Below are 24,923 nucleotides of genomic sequence, written 5' to 3'. Positions count from 1 at the left end.
TGGTCGGTTCTCTTGGCAAAACGAAAAAAATCTTGCCCAAAATGCGACCACCCCTCATTCCCTTTCCATCTTTGCACCCACATCAACGCCAGCCCCCCTGGCTCCGAGCGCACACATGTGAAGCATCCTGCATGGAGCATCGAGTTTCCCTGGAACTGGAGCTTCTTACCCCCGTCCGCCGCAAAACGTGTTTGTCTTCTCTCCCGTTTTTTGCTTCCCATCAGAAGATGGGTGTCTTTGATGAAAGGCAGTGTGTTAATACAGGATGAGGAAATGACCTTTCTTGCACCCCTAGAGGGTCATAAAACAATGCTGCTACTGATGTCATGGAGCCCAGACTTCAAGTTGTAGGCGGTGTGATTGAAATACAGCACCGCCATCTGACAGGTGATGCAAGCATCTGACAGAGTTGATGAATAAAACACTCAGCAGCCTCTCCGAGTTCAAAACTCAAAACATAAGGCATGAGGCAGATATGGAGGAGATTAAATCCAGGCCAGCTGCAAGTCAGCAACAGCTTTATCAGGAGCTGAGAACACCTTAAAGACATCAGCCAGAGATCCAGCAAGGATCCCTCAAATCACATCTGGCTCCCGTGAGATTATTCGCCTCTTGGATTCACTTTTAATGTTCTATGTTGGAGAATTATGGTAATAATTTCTTAGAAATCCAGATTAGAGAAAACAGTGTGATAGTTCCTTCAATTTCCTTTTGGAGGCTTTAAATCAGGTGGTGTAGAAGTGAAGTGCCGTCCATCCGCTGTGCGTTTAGGTTTGATAAAATGGATAGATCTGGTTGAAAAGAAGTTGGTTTTATTAAACAGAAAGTAAGAGCCCTAAAGGTTAAAATAGCAATGTGTGGAGCTCAAATGTTCAGTTGCGCTTCTGCTGGATCAGCCGTCTACTTCAGCAGAATTCCCAGCCCTCCAACAATAATACTTAGAAAATAAAGGCTGACCGCTCCAAGTAAAATCCCTTCAGCTGAGATCCATAGTTATTATTCATACCCTGGTTCTCCATCCCCTGCTCTACGGGATCCTCTGATGTTAATAAGGTAAGCCCTTTGAGCTGCGAAGAAACCCACAAAGAGCTGTGTCAACATTTATGCTTGCCTCCGCCTTTTTATCACCGGCTGACGGTCTGCATTTTCATGTTGTTGCTTGTCAATCAAAAGACGGGAACGTCGCGGCATCCATTTCAATTTAAAGATCAGGACTTTCATAGTTGGAAAAAGTATTTTCCTCTTTATTGAATACATTTTATGAAGCTGTTTTAAATTGTTTTTTCAGAAATAATTGCAAAAACAAGTTGTGCAAAGTGCAAACCAACCTGACCTTAAGTGGAAATGCAAAGCTTGCCCAAGTTAAGTGGGTGCTTAGAACCCCCCACACCACGAGGGGGCCCTCTAGAGCATTAAGCTAGCGTGATAATAAATATGTAGCATTGAATGTTACAAACTAGAAGTTATTACATATGGAAAACGAAAAAATAACATTACAATGTTATTTTTATAGTTTTTACACAAATCGCATGCATCAGTATGCATTTTTGGAAATTTTCTAAGTTTGAAAACTCAAACATTTTTTCTAGAAAATGTCCGAGATCAATATAAAACAAATTTCCGATTTTTAGTTCTAGCATTTTTTTAAAATTATTTTTTGGCCAAAATTTATTCTTCCTCTTTCATTTTTCATATCTATATTGGCACTACTACGTAGTTGTAGTTTTGCTACTTTCAAGGTCTCCGGCGACAAAATCTTTTCACGTTATCTTAACGACGGTCACTTTGAGAAGATCAAACTTGAGCTCAACACCGCTAAATTGCACAATATCTGACCTATTCGCAAATATTCTCAGAGAGCTCCAATCTTAACCCAAAAACTACTGCCAAAGAGTCCTAGCTTGAGTGATTGAAATGCTAAAAGCTACTGACAGTCCTGTTGTAATAAGTCAACCTTTTTGCCGCCACTGGATTGGTCGAATTAACCAAGTCCCGCCTCTTTGGAATCTTTAGAACCAATAGAACGACACTACAACTGCCCGAAAAATGATTGACAGCACCGTTAGCCAATCAAATTCAGAATTAGGAAATTGAACAGTTCTCTGAGAGGAATGATTTGAGAGCAAGAAGATGGTGTGGATTTATTGGTGAAAATAACTTTTTTTCGTGGCAAAACAGCAGAGGTAAGACAATTTTTACAGAAAAACAATCTCTGTTGTTGATATTTTTAACTTTTATATCTGACGCTTTAAGTGTTTTCATATTGTCGTTTGGGTTGTGGCTCGTGTTTGAATTGTGGCATCAGTAAGTATAGAAATGGGCTCTATATAACAGCTATGGCTTGCGTAGTATATGTTGCATTTTGCATTTTTTTAGTTGCTTGAAGTGTATAGAACAATTTATACATTGTGTTGTAGACTGTTTATACTTGCAACACTTTTATTTGTGCTTTGCTGCTGCTTGAAAATACTTTTTTTTTTTTTTTTTTTAAGTCTGGTGACCTTAGAAAAACAAACCTGATAGATGTCAATTACTTTATCTCATTTGTTCTTGAATTTCTTGGCTCTCCTTCATGGTGTCTATACGTTTTCTGAGTAATTTCTTGATAACGGAGGTATAAAATTAATTTACCTTGATTTTGGTTTGTTAACCACATCCCAAAGGTGCTCTATTGGACTGAGATCTGGTGAATGGTGAGGCCATTGTAGTACAATGAACTCATCGTCATGTTTTACAGGAAATTTTGAAATAAGTTGAGGTTTGTGACATAGAAGATAGATGCGCTTTTGTCAAAGCGATTGACATGATCATCATCAATATGATGGTTTGCTGTGAGGCTCAATCCTCAGTTAGTAAGAGAACAAGAAAATATAATTTTCCTCACACCATTACAACACCACAAGGCTGAACCTTTGTTCCAAAGCTGGATTGTTTCTTGCCTAGATGCTGTTTGTGCAAAATTCAGACCCTATAATCTGAATGTTGCAACTGAAACTCATCCAGGCAAAATTTTTTCTTTCTCCTACTGTTCAATTTTGATGAACCCATTTGAACTGTAGCCTTACTTTTCATTTCTTAGACTGCTGTATTTTCTCAAGCAACTGTAGCCTGTTCACTGATTGAAATGGAGTTTGTTCAAAGATGCTCTGCCTTTCTCCTCTGACACCAACAACATATTTTCATCCACACAATGTCTGCTTATTGGATATTTTCTCTTTTTCATTGTCTGGTTGTGCATCAAAATCCCAGTAGATATACAGTCACTGAAACATAATTTTTTTCCTTTGGTCGTCTTCACCATGTGCAGACACCTAAATGCACCAAGTCCCTGCAATGTGATTGGCTCACTTGATATTTGTGTTCATAAGAAAATGAAAAGGTGTAGCAAAACAATTCACAGTGATTAATTTCTGTATATAGACTGCAAAAACACAAAGGTTTTGGTGTTATTTCTAGTGCAAATACTTTGGTTCACATAAAATTAGACAAAATTGTTCAGCAAGATACAGGAGCTTGTTTTATGTCAATAATTCCTTAATATTGATGAAAAACTACCAGTTCCGCTTGCAAATTGTTTCATTTATAAGACATTTTCCCTTGTTATACGTGAAAAAAAAATCCACCAGTGAACATAGGACTTAAAAAAAATCTATATTAAGGAACAATTGACTTAACCAGCTTATATAACTTGCTGAAAAGAGGTAGAGATATTAGCATAATAAACTAGATCAAAATACTTGTTCAAGTGTTTTTGCAATGCAGTAAAATATAATTTGTAAAATACCTTGAATAAACTGAGAACACGTCATTCTCTGCAGCAGTGTGTAAGGATTAGTACTAAAAAGTAGAGTTGAGAGGGTTAGTATGTGTTTAAGACACCTGTTGATGGCTTTTCAGTAGGTTTTGAAAAGCCACAAAGCATGACCCTTATGACCGCTCAACAGGCATCTTTAACCATCCTGCTTCTGTCCTACCACCTGTTGAGTTTATTTCAGTAAACTTAATACTCCTGCTTATTTTCAGTCAACCAGTCAACCCCAGTTTGATAAGGATGAAGAATTACAACCAGCATGTTTCTCATCCCATCTCTAATCTCCCCTTTTTTCTTTTTAATTAGATTGTAGATTATTTTGAGTCACCTTTTAAACTTTCCTCTCACCTTCAGCCTTTATAGATAGATGCGTGACTGCATTTTGGTGAGATCTTCCACTATCCTTCACTATATAAAGCAGCTTAATGCCCTGTCACATCGGCTGTTTGGTGAGAGTGAACACTGATTTCGACGATGTCCATTTACTCCCTCCTGTTCGCTTTAACGCTGTTCTCTGAGATGAACAGCCACTTGGTCACAGCGGCCATTCCTTCAACTGCAGTAGAAGATGGCGCTGCAGAACAAGAAGGTTTGGACTCATTTCTGGGTGATGACGACATGACTGAACACGCTGCGGTTCCTCTGATGTACAGACGGAGCCTCACATATGATGGGACATCCAAAATCATCGTCATACCGGTAAGTTTTCCAAGGGATAAAAAAGTTCTTAGCTGTGCGCGGATTCTGTTTTAAGCAATTTTTTTCCAGACAGTACAAGTTAGCATTAATGTTATGAAAGCTTAATTTGAAATACAATGATTAGAAAATAATTAATTAGCAATTTTTACCGTTTTACTATGGCTGCTCTACTGTTGATCTATCTGAGTACTCCTTTTATTTATTTTTTTTGACAGAGCCAAATCTGTAAATTTCACAGCACAAGTACATATTAATATTTTCAAAGTCAGGCAAGCATAACTAGCTTTTATTTTAATTTTATTAAAACCTTCTAAGCTATGAATTGTGATACCATTGGACCTTATCTAGTCGTTGTAGTACTGACAATGAGAAGCAAAGCACTGCATACCTTTTTCTTCTATTTATACATTTAAGATTTGGCAAGTTATGTTGACAACTTGACAGCTAAAACCAATGGTAGTCTTCATCGGCAAGCAGTTTTTTGTGTCTATAAGCCAATACCATTAATCTGAATTAATCTACAAACTTGCAAAAGTAATTTTTTCCTAATAAACATCCATTGTGAGACTTCTTCACAGTGCACATTATCTCCACTTGACCCTTCTCAGCTGGCCACCATCCACTCATCTACTGTTAAGTCAATATTTTACCCACACGCCTATAAAATAATTTTACAGCAGTGCTGAAAAACCGGGAAATGCCATTACCCGAAAAGGTCAGATGATCACAAGCCCATAAAGATTTACTGAGATCACACCAGGAAGAATGATGATATATTGGTGTTTCATGAAACCCTTTGGCTGCAATATGTTTTTCTGGCGATTACGTCTCTAGTGTGTCATGAACACAGTGGTTATCTCTGTGGTAATGGGGAACAGAGAGCCATAATTGAAACAACAAAGACATCTACATCTGAGTGAGCCAGAACTTTGGAAAAAACAGGCTACTGTGATATCGTAAAAAAACATGAGGACACATTTGTTCCATTTTCTGAGAGTTGGATCAGCTGATAAAGGGAAATCTAACATCTGCTGAGTGGAAAAATAATCTTTTTAAGCTGTTGTTGCTTCTTGATTATTCAGATTAAACATGTGGTGATAAATATATTTTAGGACATGACCTTGGAGGGGCAACGTATTCGTGGGCTGAACTGGCGTCATCCTCTGGTGGAAGAACGAAGTTTGGACCGGACACCTGATGAGTTCACTTTGAAACTAAATAAACGAGAAAAAGACCTTGACAGTAAGAATCTGGGAATGTCTCCTTCATTTTTTCACGATTATCAAATCATTGTTTTGACCAATTTCTCATTTTTCATCCTTACAGTGCTGCGATGTATGATTGGAAGAGTTTACCGACCCTGTTGGGAAGTTTGAGTGTTTCTCAACAAGTACACCTATAAACATGTCCTCATTCTTTAAAAAATTGACAAACATGTAAAACATCAACAGAACAGTTTATTAAGTGGAAGCTTGTATTGGAATTGTACACAGTAAAAGACTTCATATGTAGTAATTAAATGCATTTCAGTTGACATGTATGCAGATAATTTAGAAATAAAGTGCAATGATCAAATATGGACTCCGTTTGATTTTCCTTCCTCACACAGTTCAAGTTTTAAAATGAGAATTTAATTTGGAGGGGAGGGGGGACAATATTGCCCTTTAAATGTAATTGCATTTTAAAAAAACGCACCTATTTGTTAATTGGATCAAGAACTATTTTCAAATCCAAAAGCTAACACCTTTTTAAGCTTTTCAATTTGGAAATATGTCAAAGTACATAAAATAAGAACTTAGGAAATAAAGCAAAGTGTTAAGGTTGTTGAGCTAAAAACTGCTAGCTAAAAAGCGTTATCAGTTTTTGCGTCTTGACAACTTCTTAATTGAAAGGCATTTGGCACCTTTGCTCCTAGGAAAACATCCAAATCTGGAGCTAAAGGCTAGAAATCTGTTTTTGGTTAGCGACTTTAGCAAAAGGGATTAATGCTAACCTCACCTCATCAATAAGCTACAGTCAGACATTTCAAGTTCTGCTCCAAAAGGAAAAAATATGAAACATCTGACATGTTTATAAAATTTATTTAGTAGAAAGACCTTTTAAAATTTATTGCTAGTGTTTAGTTAGCCATTTCTAGCTAGCTAGTTAGTCAGCACTTCCTGCCAGCTTTCGCTTATGCTAATCATTTTTACATTGTCATAATTGGTTTTGCTCTGCTTTAGGTACTTTATTGCTTGGCCCATCTTTGATTTAGCTAGACATTAACACATTTGTCAAAATTTGTTGAGCATAAAATTTTTGTTAGCAAACTGGCTAATAATTAAACAGTTTGCTGTTTGTAGTTAGCCGTTTCTCTCGCCTTGCTCAGATTATAGTCGGACAACTCATCATTTTGTTTCGTACAAAACCTGTTTATCATTCAATTTGTAGAAATGCATATTTGAGGAAAAACTCATTAGCCAGTTCTTGCTATTGTTTTCCTTTTGTTTAAAGTAGGCAAGCTAATTAGCTGCAAAGCTAAGTTCCATATCAATGTCCAAGAACCAAAAAAAGGGACAAACTTTTAAACGAAAAGTATAAGTCAGGGAACCTGTATAGGGACAAATACGTTTTATAATTTGTGTTTAGTCAAATTAAGCAAATTTCCAATCATATTTTGTCATAAAATCAATGAAAGAAGCCTAAACTCTAAAGAAGCTGGTAAGCTTTCGCTGTCCAGTTATGAGTTTATTTTTATTTGAAGACTTGCAGATGTTTTTGCCGGGCACTTTGACTGACACACGGGTGTGCTGTTTCTTCTCCGGAGGTTCATTTTCTGATTCGGTGTGCTGCTCAGAATCCAGCTGCTTCCTCTTATTACCCTTGCTCTGTATCTGAATGCCAGTTTTCCTTTTATTACTTGGACATCCACCTCCGTTTTGAGCATTTCCACTCCTCTGCTCGGGAGCAACCCCCCGCTGTACCTCAAAGCGCTCTTTTCTCCGGGATTCACTGGAAGGCTTGGCTGCAAAAACTGAAACAACCCAAAAACACGATTTAATGTTGGAAGCAACCAAAGGTAAACTCACAAAGTGTACTGGAAGTCCAAGCATTGTGTATATATATATGTCATGAAGCAGAAGTTCAGCATTTTTCATGTAAACTTTGTGAAGCTGAGTCTGAATATTCGCAAATCGATGCATACAAACATTGGAAAAAAGTCTGTGGAGTCACTTTATTTCTTGCTGTAGATATGGGAGTTTGTACGAGAAAGCATAAAATACATTTTAGCCAAAAGAAATTTTTAGATTAATCTTGGAAATTTACCAGAACAAAAATTAACATTTCTGATAAACTAAAGCGGAAAAGTTGCTAGAAGAAACAGAAAGTTTGACGTTAATCTCAGAACTTTTTAAGAAGAATAAAATAGAAATTTCCGAGTCTCAAAAGTCAAAAATTTGCTAGCAGAGACTCAGGTTTTGAGCTTAATCTCAGAAATTTTTATTAAAGTGTCAAAAGCTGAAAATTAGCTTGAAGAAATGTTGACATTAATCTCAGACATTTTAGGGATAAAAAATATACATTTCTGAGTCTCAAGTCAAAAATATGCTAGCAGAAACTCAGAAATTCATAAATGAATCTTAGAAATTTTAAGAAAAACACCCCATAGAATTTTCTGAGTTTCAAAAGTAAAAATATTTTTAACTTTTGAAACTCAAAAATTTCCACATTTTCTAGCAAATTTTTATCTGTTTCTTCCAGGAAATTTCAAAGATTTCTTTTGAACAGAATTTTACTTTTTCCCCTCCTAACTACATTGGTCCAAATGCGAATTGCAGGTTAAATATATTTTCCAATAAGATATTAATTTAATGGTTTAAGGTTTGCTCCACTGAGGAAAATCAAGGTGTAAAGTTTCCCAACCAGTAGTGAAGTAACTCAACTCACAGTTCATGCTAACATTTTGGATTTTTGCATATAAAAATGTACACAAAGAGCCTTTAGCTTTTTCCATTGAACAGGTTGTGTACCAACCTGCTGTATCTTCTGTATCTGGGTTGGACCCGTCTTCCACAGTTAGGCTGGTTGTTGGCTTTGGTGCTGGGTGAACACAAGTTGGCATCTGGCTGGTGCTTGGGAAGTCCAGCACTCGGTTGAGCGGCGGTTCATCGTTGTATGTGCAGGCAAACTGGGATTGGATCACCCTTTGTGCAGACTGAAATAAACCAACAAAACAAACGTGAACGCACGTTTGGTATTTTTTTGTTTTCAAACTTCCTAGATCAACTTTTTTACGCCACAACACAAAGATTTTTTTTTCTAATGACAAAACTAAAGTATGCCAACAAAGTGATCATATCGGCGGAATAAAGATGCAATGTTACCTGAAAAAAGTTGTACCGTTTTGGGAAAAGTCATTTTATTCACTTCTGACGTGACCAGCTTGTCAAAACGTGATTCTTTGCACAAAAACTTTCTCATTTTCTATTTTTTTTTCCCCTCCAGGGGGTCTTCTTGTGGGCTCTCGTGTCCCTTATATGACAGTAGGCTGACAGGAAAGGGGGAAGACATGTGGCAAACGTCGGCCAGGTCCGGGAATTGAACCCGCGACTGCTGCGTCGAGGACTCAAGGCCTCCAAATGTGGGTCGCGCTATACCCTACGCCACCGCAGCACGCCCTCTCATTTTCTTTTTAATTTATTTTACGTTGTGGTGTTCTCATAAAGTTAGCACTTCATTCTCCTGACTTTTTTCTGTTAATATTACCGGTAACTTCATTCTCACATTATTACAAACTTATTTTCATTTTATTATGACTTTATTCTTGTATAATTCTCACATTATTACATCTTTATTTCCTTGTTTTGACTTTGCTGTATGACTTTTGTTGGACTTTCAGGTCCTTTGTTGTAGCTAAACAAAGCAATCCCAGTTTTTACTATCTTTTTTTAATCTCCTTTCTAATTTTGATCGTTTTAGCAGCTCTCACTAACACCAAAAGTCAATAGATGCTGTATAGTACCCTGCAAAAGTATTCAACTTAAGTATTTGAACTTTTAAAAATGTAGTTGTCAGCAACAAGGAAAATTGAAAGCTGCTTAGTGGTCTGCATCACTTTAGTGTGACTATAACGTGGAAAAAAAAAATTAGCATAGCAATTTGTAAAACTGCAGCTCCTTAAACTTTCCAAGAAATGAGAAGTGTGTGTACTGGAAAAACCACTATGACATGACAAGTTGAGCTTTTGCTCAAGGGAACATAAATGTTTGTTATTTGGACTTCAAATATCTAGGCATCCATTGTTTTGAGTTTGGCAGCAGCCATGTTGGCATTACATGGAAGGGGATCGGGACTCTCCAAAGTAATTACTGTCTTTTATTGTGGGTGGCTCGGAGAGATCAGTCTTATATGTCAATATTTTTAATAAAAACATCAAACAATATGACGATGCTGATCGGTATCACTGAATCCAAGTTGATGCCCAGGATTCCTGCCTTTCAAGACTCGCTGAGGAATATTTTCCTACTTGTGTTTTCAACATAACAACAAAACGAGATGGATCTTTAGAACTATGACAAAAACAGCGAAACGTAATTAAAATGTTCCAAACTAATGAAGACATACTGCTGTGGGGTCTTCACATGGACTCACCTCGCCTTCTAATTTGATTCAAATCCAAAACTTTTACCTCTCTGTCACCAACTTCAGATTTTTTCACTGTAAGTAGTTTTGTTGACAAAATCCTTCAGAAAAGTAATAACTGATTGTTTGCAGGAATAATCTAGTCAATATTTAGGCTCAGTGTCAGGAAATTAATGTGCTCAGGTGGGAATGGTGTTTCTTTAAGTGGGAGCTATAATGTAAAATTCGCATTTTACAAATTTTTGCACTTATGTATGTTTCTACTGCTTCTAAAAAACATCCCAAGTGCTCAAAAAAATAATAATAATTAAAGAAAGAAAAAGAAAAAACACCTAGCCTCTTTTGGCAATAAGTTAATTTTTTTGGTGTTCAGAAAATGACCCGTTAAAAAAAACAAACCTTTGGAATGTTACATAACAAATTGGCAGGCCCGTTACCTAGCAACCTCAGCAAAGCCCAACCCGTTACCTAGCAACCTCAACAGAACTGCAGCGCATTTGGTCAGCTAGTTTTTCTACTGTACAATAGCTGACAAGTGTTTTGTTGTTTACTTATTCTTTAGAAACCACTTGCTGCATTCTTGTCTACTTTTCAAAGATCTACGGTTGTATAATTGCGCATCTGTTTGCAGCCACTTTTCAATGAGTTGGAGGGGCGTGGCCAGCAGCAGCTTATTTGGATTTAAAGTGATAAGATGCTTTAAAATAGCTCATTCGGAAACCAGTGCAAAAAAGGCATTTCATTATGCGAGAATAATTTTGCACAAAAAAATGTTAAACATGTTTTGTATAGCCAAAACACTTATCCAAACCTGTTAAAAAAAAGCACTACAGGTCAATTTTTACAAGAGAAAACACAAAATGTTTAAGTTTTGTAATGTACCAGTAATTGTGTTAGGTTTACTGTTTAGATTTTTTGTCATATGTATTGGTAGAGCTATGTCTTTTAGTTTAATATCAACACTTCGATAGGTAAGCAAAGCAGCTTATTAAAAAGTGGAAGGTGAGAGACAAAGGTTCTGACAAAACTGAACGATCCTGAAGACTTGAATCCGTGCCCTGGAACACTCAGATCCACTGTTTGATCAACGGCTTTTTAGGATTATCACAATCCAGGGATTTTATCCTTCAAGCCAATGGGTCACAGTGGTGAGAAGAAATCAGAACAGGAGAGAGAGGGGAAAAAAATAAATACAGCAAATTAAGCTGGCTGAGTCTATGGAGTATAGGTTCTGTTTTAAGGACAAAAATAAAGATTCACTTCCAAAATTTAATGTATTATCTGTCCAAAACATTTCCAAAATCTGGGTCTTTAGGTCTGGGAACACCTGTCACGATAATCAATAAATCAATTAATCACATTAGAAATTAAACTCAATTGTTTCCATTGGCATAATTTATCGTTTATTTTTTTCCCTCTTTCTACCAAAAACTGGATGATAAAAGACTTCAGTCTGGTGCTTTGGTGTCAACTAACCCTTTTTTGAAGAACAATGTTTACAAAGACTTCAAAATTAATTTTGTTGTTTTGTTTATTTATTTTGGATGTTTAAAATGTCTTCTAGATCCAGTGATGAATGTTGTTAATGTGTTCTTGCATTATTATTTTGTCATTACCAAAATTTGAGACCACTTACAAAATGGCCTCAAAACAACAATATTATTGTTTATCGCAATAACTCCTGGAACAATTTATCGTCCAGCATAATTTGTTGTTGTGACAGGCCTACCTGTAAAGGATTTAATGTCATTGAAATAAAATGCCTATAATCTACTTTTTAAAATGTAATAAATTCCACTTTTCTGAGATCAGAGTCTGTTGCAAAACAATGTTGAGTGTCATTGCAGGTTGGGTTTGTAGCACTGGGAAATGCATTTATAAACGTCTCAAAAACAAAATCCGTCCATCTCCATGTGTGCCAGCTGACGTCAGCGTTCGGTGAAATCCCCAGAGAACTCTGGGGATAAAGTCGTTCAGCAGACAACAAATAACCTTTCATGTTTCCCCGGCTAGACGAGCTGTGCGACTGATACGGCATCTTCAAAGCGAAATTGAAGCGGAGAGCTTCCGCTCGCGGAGTTCAGGAAGCGGTGAGCGGCCTGGGGACCATTACGCCGCACTCAAACAGGAAGCCAACCAGGTTGTGGGGAGCTAGGATGACATCTGGTAGCTCCATCACATGAAGGAGCTGCTTCGCTAAATGTGTTCAGCATATGATGCTGGAAAACAGAAACGGTTCGCACAGGTGATTAGCTTTAAACATTTCCAACTCAAAATGTGTGAAGTTAGACAGACATGGGCTACGTTCACACAGCAGGAAAATGCGACCCAAATTTGATTTTCTTGCAAAAATTAGCAAAAAAAAAAAAAAAAAAAAATCCAGTCTGTGCCAATTCCATGTGTTTGCTGTCTTGAATGGTCATGTCGCATTTTATCCGGCTTTCAAGTCACTTGCTGCATTTCTATTGCAAATAGTGACACATCTTTGTCACTATTCCGCTAGTGTCAAAAGAACAACGCAGTTTCGTAATTGCAAATTAAATCAAAATCACGTGAAAAAGCTTGATCACACAGTAAGTCATTAAAACTGATGGCAACAACAGATGTAAACAGTTACATGAGGTGCTCATAATTCAGCCATCAAAGGAGACGTTGGCGTCTTATTCAGCCACTGGAGTGACAAATTGGCCTCACAATGAATCTATTAATTGCATGATAAATTGAAACAAACAAAATTTTTATTTAATTGATTTAACGTTTTTCTCTTTTCTCTCTTTCTACCAAAACTGGTCTTCAGTCTGATGCTTTGGTCTCAACTAGACATTTTTATAAAAAAGAAAATTTTGTTCACAGAGATTTCATAATTCATTTTATTTGGTGTTTTCTGTATTTATTTTGGATATTTAAAATGCCTTCCAGTTCCAATGTTAAAAATGTTCATTAAAATTTGAAGTTTATTGATCCTTGTGAATGCATTCTTGCATTATTTTATTGCTTGAAAATGGTCTAAAAACTTCAAATATTACTGTTTATCGCAAAGGTTCTGGAACAATTTATTGTCTAGCAAAATTTGTTATTGTGACAGGCCTAGTGACAGTACAGGGGAGTGACTACGTATGCCACGTTTTGGCGATTTTATAGAAGAGTTATGGATTCAACACGCACAAATGACAACTTTTTATGAAATGTGTGATGATGTGAAAACTCTGGTGGAGCCAGACGCACACTCTCCAAAAAAACAAAAACAAAAGTAAATCATCATCCTTCTTCCATTTCCTGTCGTCTTCATCGTTTCCGGCAGTAGTAACATCCAGCTGTTGATCATGTGACTCGTGATGCGTTAAAAAGTGTCTCCATTGCTCATCATGAACTCAAATTTATTTTTGTTACTTCTATTTGCCCAATTCTATGGTTGATGTAAAAACACAGATAATGATTAGTGAGACATGCTTCATTAAGCTTCACGAGAAAAAGCCAGACACAGTAAATCAGGATGTAAACCATGGTCGAAAACTACGATAATGAAATCAAGGAAGAAGTCTGTGTCACTGATGCACATTACATCACAAACTCACAGCTCTTGGTTCTGACAGATAGAAGTTGCTAGTAGCTATTTTTCATTTAAAATTAGTAAAGGATCTGTGTCAGAGAACGCTCTGTGGAGTTATTTTGCACTTACTCTTTGTAAGAACTACAGCAGACATAACATTTATACTCCTTCATGCCTGTGAATGGCTCAAATACAGGAGTAGGAGTTATGATAACTTTACAGATTAATTTGAAGTATACAACAGCAACAACAGAAGTTATTTCTGCTCCTTCTGGATTCAAATGTCTCATTGCACATGTTCTCCCACATGCGTAAAACACAGTCTCGTGTGAAGAATCAGTGGGGATCCCTGCTAACCTCGCTGTGACAAAGATGCATGGGGAGTGGAACATTTCTTCAGCTGAACCTAGAATTACCGCCTCGCGGTTATTTGCCTCCGTCAACCAAACCGGTTTCGGTTTACCTCCGTGTCTGCTTCTGCTCCCCAGTCATGGCTCTGAATAATAAGTGTTTCTGCAGAGCATCACCATGATAAGGTGAGGCTTGTGCCTCATGTCGAACATCTGGGTAAAAGGTTATTAAAACGGAGCAAAACATAAAGTCTGAACACTCAGAATTAAAGGTTGATGCAGAAAGTGTCTGAAACCAAGAAAATGGGACAGGAAATAGTGAAATATTGATCTTAAAGTATTGTGCATTGCAAGCAAATAGGCAAATGAATAACCTATCATGAGGTGATGGTTAAAGGCCTGAGCCCCCCCACAAATAATTCATTTTATGCCCTGGACTGAAACTGCACACTTGAACCAGCATTAGGAGCTAAAACACAGCTGTGAAAACGTGAACTGTGGAAGTCAGTTGTGAGCTTCAGCTAAGCAAATAAATGATACAGTACCAGGGAGAGATTACAGGATGTAAAGACATTATTTTCAGTGTTTGCACATCTGATTCAATTTGAAGTAACTGATGGTTTGGATTCTGGGGGCTGGTGTTACCTTGGGCTTGAGCAGGTTTAGTCGGCTCTGGACTCTGTTCCTCAGGGGTTCTGGAGAACATCCAGTGGACGCTTCAGGGGATCTGAAGAAGCGAAGTTGTATAAATTAAGAAAGCCAAAAGCTTCCACATGCTTGCTGTTTTTTTGTTGTTGTTTTTTTAAATCTGCTGTCACGTCAAAGATCTTCGCAACCATCAGACAACAGACTGCAAACACACCCTCGGGCTGCTATTTTGCTGTATTTTTCTTTCAGATGTTTGACCTGATAAATTGTTCCAGTGTGGGAGGATTTTCCCCCCGTGTGGTTTCATCGAGAGTTGCCATGAGTCCCATGTTGGTCGGATCGTTGCTGCAGGGCTTTTCCCGTTCTCACAGTGTAAAAACAGCCTAATGTAATTCAAACTCAGTGTGACAAGCACAAACTTTAAATTTCAAATCTTTTTCCAATATGGACTCCAAAGGAAAACATGTTTATTGGGACACATCAGACTAAGTCTGAAAGTATCAGTTCAGGTTTAATAATAACCAATTTAACAGCATAAATTCATATGATAATAACAAAGAAAAACATAAAACAGGTCCATAGTATGCTGCTAATATTAACAATTAAAGGTTTGGTTTTAAAGGGAAGTATTTATGTATCTTCCTTTTTTATTTTTAGAAATTATAGTTGTAAAAAAATTATTTTGTGTTATGTTTTGGATTTAAGAGTTAGCTATGTGGTCTGGAAAATGAGCTTTCTCAAAAACCTCCAGAATGTCCCAAATCAGCAGGCACTGTTACCTAGCAACCTCAGCCCATCACCTAGCAACCCAAGCAGAGTTCCAGCACATTTGGCCAGCTGGTTTAACCTCTGTACAATGGCTGCTGGAAAAGAAAAGTGTTTTATTGTTGACTTACTATTCAGAAACCACTTGCTGCATTCTTGTTGGTTGTGGAGGAGGCTCCACTTCTGCTTTTCAAAGATATACGGTTGTTTCTTTGCAGCCATTTTCACATGCGAGTGTAAATGTTGAGTTGCCTGCAGCTTATTTAGATTTAAAGTGGCAAGAGGCCCTAAAACAGTTCATTCTGAGAGGAGCTCAAAATATGCAGAACAGAGCAGACTTAAATCTGATGAACATGTTTTGTATCGCCCATAGACCTAACCTAACCTGTTTGTGCTAGCTGAACTTAGACTCTGCTTATTGAGCTTGTGACCAACCTGAACAGCGTGAGGACACATGTTCCCTCGGCTCCGCTGAGGACCGGCTGGTCTTCAGACAGCAGGTCTGCCTTGTTACCACACGGCGGAGCCACAGCTTCTTCGTCAAGCAGCGCCATTAGCACCTTTACCATTTCTCGCCCTCCATATGCAGTGGCGTGGTTGACTGCGTAAGCTTTTGGCTGAGGACGGAAACGGCTGCAATCAGAACTTTACAGTGAAATCTAATAGCATAGAGCCTTTAGAGATGAGAATGACGATTACCCTAGCAGGACTTATACCCGTCCCATCCACATTAGCAGCTTGTTTCTGGGTCTGGTGAAGCTGGACAATCCTCTCTTTTAGCTCTATTGTTGTTTCTTCTGCAGCAGCGTACACTGGGTCTCCAGTACTGCATCCTTTTACCAAAGCTGCTCTGATGGCGGCCAGCAGTCTGGCTCCACATTCACTGAAGGAAGTTTAAAAAAAACTAAATTCTTTTGACAACATTTTGTCATTTACCAAAAAGAAATAATGTAAAGCAACCTAATATAGTAAAAGTTCAGATTGATTTACTGTCAAACAGTGAGAGAACTTTTTCAGAGTAAAATCAATAACAATATATCTTGATAGACATTTGATCAATATCAATAAATGATATCTGATAGCGTATTCAGTAATTTAACTGTAAATTAAATTACAGTTGCTCAATCTCTCTCAGCTAAGGAAGGTTGGTGGAATCCACTCACTCCCTCACTCTTTGGTTGTCTAGCAACTCGCTCACTCTATGGTTACCTAGCAACAACCCGTTGAGCAACTGGCGCAGCAGCAGTTTAAGGTTTCACCACCGCCTCATAACTTCTTTTAAAAGCAAACGTATGAGTGAAAGCTGAATAAAACAATAAATGTCATGCCACTATGTAGTTTGGCAGTTTTTCAGATATTTAAAACAGAAAAACTAATCAATATTTGTCGTTAGACGGATATAAAACGCTAATATCGTGACTCGTTTTTCAGCCGTATCGTCCAGCTTTAAGCCCTCAGAAGATATACTGCAGCTTCGCTTTCAATTATTTGGACATTGGCTTTAAAGGCAAAGCACACGCATTTCAGTGTTTTTATTTCATTGCAATGCTTTGCCAATAGTAATAGTTGTGAAAAATGTTCCCAACTTGTAATAAAGTCACCTTGCACTCAGGCGTACCTTTCAGCATTTACTGGATTCATTGTTAAGTGCACTAAGGCGTGCAAGAAAAGACGTCCACAAGGTGGAAAGGTGGTGCCCCGACCCTGACCCAACACTGAGGCTCAGTAGCAATATCATTTGGGAAAACAGATGTTCGCCGAACGAGGGGCGCTGAAGGTGTTTAAGGGAATACAGTTCTCTGCCGAGTAGGCAAAGGCCCTCCTTTTTGAACGATACATGTTGGACGAAGTAAACAACACCTCATTAGACGGGATGAACTGAAAAGCCCTCTGAAAAGCAGCTGGAGTTCACACTGCATAAACATAACATGTTATGGCTGATCAGTAAGAGATTTCACTTCACGGACTAAAGACCTAAAACGGCTTCCCCTTCCAAATCTACATGATTGAACAGGAAAATCATTTCTGATAATCGCTTTTGTTGTGGTGCCAAGCTCCTCGACGTCTAAATGTGATCTGAAATGTGAAATGATGTGTAGAGCTCAAGGATTGATCAAAGTCAGGGAACCAGAAGAAGCACGGCTTTGATGTTGCAAAAATTAACACGCTTCTCTTGTGTTTCCTTGGAAAAAAGGGGAAAAAATGAATAAGATGTTTCAGAAAAAAGAACCTGCTTTGGCACAGGTATATTTTATGATTACAGGTGCGATTTCAGTGAATATGTGTGCTGGCCTGCTCCTTATCCAAGAAGCTGGAAATATTTCCACCCCCTTATCTTGAACAGGATGTGCCTGGTTTAGCCTTCAGGCACGTCCTGAAAGCTAAATGTGCTAAAGTAAAGTGATTTTACCACAAAGGAAAGAAATGTTAACTTTAAGATTCTTTTTACTTGAGTAATTTTATTATAAACTGCCACTGCTTTTACTTGAGTAAAATTCCTGGACTTTCTGCCCTCTGAATTAAAAACTAACATGTTTTAACCAAAAACTCAAGAGACGTTTCTGTTAATGTTTCATGATTTTTTAATTGAAAGACACTGATTGGGAAACATTTTCTTTTATCTACCTTTGTTACTTCTAATAATTATATCCTTAAACTATCAACATTTCCTGTTAACTTTACATTTTGGACTACCTGATTGTGTAATTTTTAAATATTCAATGATTGATAATTTGATCAGTTACTCAGTAGTTGAGTAGAATTTTTCCCAAACACTTTTTAATTTCTTGGACGGCTACTTTGTACTTTTACTTGAGTAAAAATATGTTGAAGTAGTGCTACTCTCACTACTACAAGTTTTTACCCAAAGAGTACCTTAAAAACTACCATGAATCTTTAGAATATAAAGTACAAATTAAGAAATTACACTGTGAACTGCAATCCAAGCTGGGATTAAGCTGTGCTGTGTACCTTGGGTCAGGAATTTCCCCCAGTATTTCCTCCAGATTGTCCATGAACTGGACATAGGCGGACAGGCCTTTGATATGCTTCCTGAGGGGATCAGACTCTGCTGGCGCGTACCCCTTCCCTCCAAGCTGGATTGCTCTTACAAAAGATGTCACAGCCTGAAAAGGCCAGAAAAAAAACCCCCAAATGTTGCAGCTACAAGAACGACTCTATATTGTGTTTTGCTGCTAATAAATGTGGATTTTCTTACCAAGAAGAGAGATGTTTGGCGGTCTCGGGCGGCACGCTTGATGTCAGTGAATGCCTGCCGTTCCAGAGAGCGACAGGGAACGTTGAGGGTGAGAGCCAAGGCCATGTCGTTTTTAGAGTTCACCAGCAAACTCAGATAGGAGCAGAAAACTCGCCTCACTGCCATTTTTATCTGCTCCAATAAACCGAAAACAGATCATTTCAGCATAAAACAAGCACTTTAAGCTAAAATAAATTTTAATCAATATTGTTTTAGCAACACAATCAGACTCCTGTTGGTATTTTTGTCAGATATCTGTTATCAGCGAAGTCAGGCATTAAGCATGAAACCAGACTGAAGGGGGACGGATAGATGTAGGAATGAAATGATTAATTATAAATAATCACAATGAATCACGATTAATCACAAAAAGTCATAATAAATCACAAACCGGATTCATCCTCTCATCAGTCATTCATTCATCAATCCAGTCATTCATCTGTCTGTCCATCTATCCACAAACCTGTCCTTCCATCTATTAGTCTGCAACTAGTGTTTATTTTATTGATTATTTTTGATTAATCAGATTTAAAAAACTGGCACATTTACAGATTTTTTTTTAATATAACCACTTGAACGTTTTGTATACAATATTAGACATACATTTAAGATATGTAAATAAGAAAATAAACATTTTATTGGCTAAAATGCAATAGTACAGGTTTCTTTAAGTGAATTAGAACTAAAATATGCAGCTTGAGGAGTTTTGGGTGAAACATTTATTTATTTTTTTTTCCCTCCAGGTGGTATTTTGTGGGCTCTAGTGTCCCTTATTCAAAAGTAGGCAGACAGGAAAGGGGGGAAGACATGCGGCAAACATCGGCTGGGTCCAGGAATCGAACCCGCGACCTCCACGTTGAGGACTGAAGGCCTCCAAATGTGGTTCGCGCCATCCCCTATGCCACCACAGCACGACCGGTGAAATATTTTTACTTACAAAGGTGTTTTTATCTTAAATGCAACTTGTGAATATATATATATATATATTGTACAATTTTGACTTAATTACTGCTACGAATGGGTTGTTTTTTCAGTAAATGGCCTTTTTTGAGTCTATATGTCAGGTTGTAATTAATTATCATGTAATTAAGTATGAAATTAGTTGGTGATTATTGTGGTAAATTGTGCTTATAGTTGCTGTTCAGATATTAATCTTCCAATGACACATGTTAATCAAGTGATATTTCCTGTCAACTTTAAACATTTTTTAACTCAAAAACAAGGCGGGCTGCTGGATGACTAACTGCCCGAGCGCCTGAGCAAGTTTTCTGAGGAGAGCCTTGATGAATAGATGTATGAAATGGATGAATGGATTGATAGATTGATAACAATGGAACAGGTGGAAAAAATGGTTAGGCACACAGATGGATAAGTGAATACCCATCCAACAACTTTATTTTTTTGCGTTTGCAGTGAATTTCTACATTTTTCAGACTGAGAAGAATCTCTTATTTTATGCTTAGCACTTTGTAAACGATTCATCAAAATCTCAGATTATCTCAGAAAGGGGAAATATAACAGTTGCTTCACAGCAAAGCACTCAAACTTGGACTGTTTTGAGCTCATAAAGAATGAAAGCGCCCTGAAAGTGGTAAAATAGCAGCAAGTCTTGGCTGAAACCTCATAAATTAGCAAGTGACAGAAGGAGGAAGCAGACTGTGTTACAGAAGCTCCTGTTGAGCTCCACACTGAGCCAAGTATTAAACATCCGCGCCGTAATTGATTTCACATTACACTCCGAAACCTGAGCGATGTGATATAGAGTTCCTGTCAATAGGAACAGGATGGATTCCAGACCAGAAAGGCTGGAAAAGCTAAAGGCTGGATCGGTGCAAGCAGGTAAAAAGGCTTGCATACTGCTACAAGTGGAAACAGAAAGGATTTATTACAGAATTGGGCATACCTGGGAGCGGCAGCGCCTGCTCTGACTAGACGGCGTTAAAGGAGCTGATGAATCTGGGAGATCAGGGCTTTCCATGTTACCTGACAGGAACTCAAGCAGCTGGATCTTGGTAAAGGAATAAGCAACATATTAGAATTTTTCACTATTTTACCATTTATTTATACTTTTTCAACTGTCACCTTTATTTTTGTATTAATATGTTTACTTGGGATTTTATGTGACCAATGAAAAGTTAAGGAGTGGAAGGAAAAATACTTAAAAAATCTGAAAAGTGTGGCACACATTAGTTTCCTGAGCAGGGGTGAACCGATTTCCTTAATTGTGGGAGATTGGTGATCGGCCGATACTGACATGTGAAGCCAATCTAATTTTCCTCTGCAAAGGACAAAAAAATCAACAACTGTCCTCTTCTGCTTTTTGGTGAGAGAGGTTTGACGTAGGGATGCACCATGTGGTTGATATTCGATATGCCGATATACTAAAACTCACTTGGCTGATAACCGATGCCAATGCCAATATTTCTTTTTCTGTATCTACTTACTGAAAGTAGATGGTTTTCTCTACTGTCAAATTAAAATACTGCATTATCTTTGTCAAGTTAGCCTGATACCAAATGCAAATGCTAAAAAAAGAGGCTAACAATGATGCCGCACTTTAAACTTGCATTATGTTTAATGTCAAATTTATTCAAGATATCTACTCTCTCCACTCTAAGTTAATGTCAACACTCAAACAGTGTAAATTTGTAAATCTTCATGAAGCTAAACTCAACCTGTTCACAAGCAAATATCCAAATATCGGCAACCGGAGATCGGCCAGAAAACTGCAATCAGTGCAGCTCTAGTTGTGAAACAGTATTTATAAGGCAATCATTGGTTATAGATCATTTATCCTGCCATCTATCATTTACTATGATTTCTTATGATGGTAAACTCCAATTAATGATGTATAAATACCTCTAAAACTGTTTCTAGGACTGTTGTACAGTTAGCTTCATAATTTTTTTCCTGCTCCCTCCAGAAAATCATCCCCGTTTGCTGTTTTTTTGTCAGTCATGCTGATAACGAAGTTGACACAACTGCTGGACTGCATTTTATGTAGCGCTATCAATGTAAAAAGATGCAGAAATGTGAAAACCTTACACTTTCTTTTCATAATAAGGAAATAATTATCCACATAAAATCCCAAAAAATATGTCAAGGTTTGTGTTTGGAATGTGAAAAAATGTGGAAAAGTTGTTTGTTATCTTCATTTATATCTCTTCTAATAGTAAAACATTGATTTTGATGTCGACCAGCTCCTGCTCACCGCGCTCAAGGGTTCCTCCGGATCCGAACCCGCCGCTCTCAGCTCCTTGTTCATGGCCAGAACATCCGTAAGATCTACAGTGTTTGAGCGTTTCAGGAAAGATTGGTACGCCTCCAGGAAGAGCTCAAAGTTCTCCAGGCGAGGGGCGCCGGGGGCCGGCAGGTGAAGTTTGTCCAGCAGAAGGTGTTTCCACGCCATCAGGACGTCACTCAGCCTCACCTTGAACTCTCCCTGACGCTGTCGATGGGAGGAGAAGAGATGGTGAGTACTAACAGCCAAGGACAAATCGAGTCAGGAGCAGAAACTAAAACAAAACAAAGAAATAATGCAACTGGAAAGTTGTGCAACATCAGGATGTGAAGAGATTAGTTTAACTTGTACTACTTTGTTAATGGTAGGAAAAATGAGAGTGTCAGTTATTAATACTAACATGCAATTAAAGCATTTTTTTCAGTATACCTCATTTTGTCCAGAAAATCTCTTCCAAATGGAAAAACCTTGTTAGACTGCATTAAAGAAGGAAAAGTTGTTTTTGTAATATTGAATTGAATTTTGAGATTATGCTGCTGCAGTAGAAGATTTATTTTATAGCTCCAGTATGTAACTTTTATTAAAAATGTTTATTTGTTAAAAGTGTCTCCATGTTTTATTGAAATGCCAAATTAGAAAGCTAGATGTAAATGAAGTAACTCAAAAACACGACGGGTCCTGAACCTCCAGAGCCACATAAAGACAGTCACAAAGTCGGCCTTCTATCACCTGAAGAACATTTGTAGGATTAAAGGACTAATGTCTCAGCCAGATCTAGAGAAACTCATCCATGCGTTTATCTTCAGTCGTATTGATTATTGTAACGGCGTCTTCACAGGTCTGTCCAACAAATCAATCAAACAGCTGCAGCTGATCCAGAATGCTGCTGCTCGTGTTCTCACTAAAACCAGGAAGATAGAGCACATAACACCAGTTTTAAAGTCTCTCCACTGGCTCCCTGTAGCTCAAAGAATAGACTTTAAAATACTGTTGTTAGTTTATAAATCACTGAATGGTTTAGCACCACAATACATTAAAGATTTGCTGCTGTTGTATCAACCTTCCAGAACTCTCAGGTCTTCTGGTTCTGGTTCTGGGGATGCAGAGCAGACCAGAACCAGAACCAAACGAAGAGAAGCAGCATTCAGCATCTATGCACCATAAATCTGGAACAAACTTCCAGAAAACTGTAAAACAGCTGAAACACTGACTTCCTTTAAATCTCAACTAAAAACCCACTTGTTTAGAGTTGTATTTGAAATGTAATCAATTACAAATTTATTGATGGAATCTGACTTGATGTTGTGTTTTTATTGTTGATTCTGTGTTGCATTGTGTTTTTGTGTCTGATATGATGTAAAGCACTTTGAAATGCCTTGCTGCTGAAATGTGCTATACAAATAAAATTTGATTGTTTGATTGATTGATGGGCTGCACAGTGGCGCAGTTGGTAGAGCTGTTGCCTTGCAGCAAGAAGGTCCTGGGTTCGATTCCCGGCCCGGGGTCTTTCTGCATGGAGTTTGCATGTTCTCCCTGTGCATGGTGGGTTCTCTCCGGGTTCTCCGGCTTCCTCCCACAGTCCAAAAACATGACTGTCAGGTTAATTGGTTTCTCTAAATTCTCCCTAGGTGTGTGTGAATGTTTGTTTGTCTTGTATGTCTTTGTGTTGCCCTGCGACAGACTGGCGACCTGTTCAGGGTGAACAAGTCGCCCGGGACGCAGCTGGAGATAGGCACCAGCGACCCTCCCGACCCCATTAGGGAAGAAGGGTGTATAGAAAATGGATGGATGGATGGATGATTGATTGATTGAGTGAATGACCGCCCTAGCGCCCAACCATCGGCCTTAGCACGTTTTCTAGAGGAAATCCTGCTCTTGGATACCTTAATTATTATTTCATTGTTAATCCAGGTTACATTTTTGAAAACTAAGGAATAGAGAAGCTAATCTGCTACCTGCTTGTTGACCTCAGCCATGGCCAGCTGTAGCACCATCAGCATACTGTCCGCTCCGTGGATGGTGGTCCTCTCTGACGGTAAAACCCTGTGGGACTCTCTCCTGAAGGTTTTTACCATCAGCTTCAGATGGTCTGCGAATGCTGACATTGTTTCCTAAAAGAAAAGTTACAGAAAACTGTCCTGAACATTTACAAGTACATCTAAAATATTGAAATATCATGTAGATGCTCAATAATTGTCACCAGTTTCACATAGTGGAATGCATACAGATTTATTACACGTGGTGGAATATTTAAAGCCTTTGTTTGTTGTGACTTTTGTGATTAAGGCTTGCAAGTAATAAAAACCAAAAGTGTGAGTATTACATAAGATCAATGAAAAAAACTTGTATTATCTACAGAAATGTCAGAATTCTGAGAAGTATAAACATTTTATGCAATTAATACTTGGTTGGGGCTCCTTTTGCATGAATTATGTCATGGTAATATTTTTATCTGTTTATAGAAGTTCCATTTTTTTTACAGATTTTTCCCTTATTTTTCCCTTGACCTGTTGGCTGGCAGTTTATTATTTTAAAAAAGCAGACAACCACATAAAATATTCAAATACATTAAGATACATTTATAGTAACTGCCAAGCATATTAAATGCATTCATTGAAATGCCAAATTAGAAAGCTAGATCTAAATGAAGTAAATGGAAAAGTACATCATGACTAATTCGTGTTGATTTCTTTCAAGATGGACAATAGGTCTCTTAGAGCCTACAACTTTAAATGATCAAACAATCGTTTTGAATTAATCAATTTTTTTCTTTTTAATTATAGTTGTATTTATGCCTCCATTATTATTGTTCCGACATATATTTATAGAAAGGTCAATAAACTTTGGATTAATCAGTTCTAACCTGTTATAATGTCCCCAGCCTTCAGCAGCGAGTCCACCAGAAATCAGCTGCCGATTTGAACGTTTAAATTTACGATGACGTTTTGCCTTCCAGCCAATCAGCTCTGAGTAAGAATCAG

The 24,923-nt window shown here is 37.8% G+C and overlaps 2 protein-coding genes across 4 annotated transcripts; one reads left to right on the top strand and one right to left on the bottom strand.

Annotated features, from left to right (window-relative positions):
- Window positions 1-1,870: 1,870 nt before the first annotated feature.
- Window positions 1,871-5,964, top strand: pmch (pro-melanin-concentrating hormone). 2 transcript variants are annotated; one of them, XM_044107851.1, is made up of 4 exons: window positions 1,871-2,183; window positions 4,166-4,510; window positions 5,623-5,752; window positions 5,837-5,964. In XM_044107851.1, exons 2-4 carry the CDS (start codon window positions 4,286-4,288, stop codon window positions 5,884-5,886), a joined length of 405 nt encoding a protein of 134 aa, XP_043963786.1. In that variant the 5' UTR covers window positions 1,871-2,183; window positions 4,166-4,285; the 3' UTR covers window positions 5,887-5,964. The 2 variants fall into 2 exon arrangements, with proteins under 2 accessions (XP_043963786.1, XP_043963788.1); XM_044107853.1 differs by having other exon boundaries at window positions 2,005-2,183; window positions 4,331-4,510.
- LOC122826243 (PARP1 binding protein) lies at window positions 5,948-24,891 on the bottom strand. Of its 2 annotated transcripts, XM_044107849.1 has the most exons (11): window positions 24,806-24,891; window positions 23,898-24,053; window positions 21,913-22,149; window positions 20,605-20,709; window positions 18,663-18,833; window positions 18,416-18,570; window positions 16,145-16,328; window positions 15,881-16,062; window positions 14,678-14,759; window positions 8,525-8,705; window positions 5,948-7,523 (listed from the first exon to the last, which is right to left on the bottom strand). In XM_044107849.1, the coding sequence occupies exons 2-11, from the start codon at window positions 24,045-24,047 to the stop codon at window positions 7,192-7,194; spliced, it is 1,779 nt and encodes a 592-aa protein (XP_043963784.1). In that variant the 5' UTR covers window positions 24,048-24,053; window positions 24,806-24,891; the 3' UTR covers window positions 5,948-7,191. The 2 variants fall into 2 exon arrangements, with proteins under 2 accessions (XP_043963784.1, XP_043963785.1); XM_044107850.1 differs by lacking the exons at window positions 5,948-7,523; window positions 8,525-8,705 and adding an exon at window positions 11,003-12,351.
- Window positions 24,892-24,923: the final 32 nt, after the last annotated feature.

Source organism: Gambusia affinis, linkage group LG23, assembly GCF_019740435.1.
Source record: "Gambusia affinis linkage group LG23, SWU_Gaff_1.0, whole genome shotgun sequence".
Taxonomy (NCBI): Eukaryota; Metazoa; Chordata; class Actinopteri; order Cyprinodontiformes; family Poeciliidae; genus Gambusia; species Gambusia affinis.
The sequence above is the reverse complement of the archived record's forward strand: the minus strand, read 5'-3'. Positions and strand labels throughout refer to the sequence as shown.

Coding starts and splice junctions, on each gene's coding strand:
- LOC122826243 (XM_044107849.1), bottom strand. CDS start 24,047: ATGTCAGCATTCGCAGACCATCTGAAGCTGATGGTAAAAACCTTCAGG. Junction 18,834..20,604: donor GCAGGCGCTGCCGCTCCCAG/GTATGCCCAATT, acceptor TTATTGGAGCAG/ATAAAAATGGCAGTGAGGCG. Junction 18,571..18,662: donor GCCAAACATCTCTCTTCTTG/GTAAGAAAATCC, acceptor TGGCCTTTTCAG/GCTGTGACATCTTTTGTAAG.
- pmch (XM_044107851.1), top strand. CDS start 4,286: ATGTCCATTTACTCCCTCCTGTTCGCTTTAACGCTGTTCTCTGAGATG. Junction 4,511..5,622: donor CCAAAATCATCGTCATACCG/GTAAGTTTTCCA, acceptor AATATATTTTAG/GACATGACCTTGGAGGGGCA. Junction 5,753..5,836: donor ACGAGAAAAAGACCTTGACA/GTAAGAATCTGG, acceptor TCATCCTTACAG/TGCTGCGATGTATGATTGGA.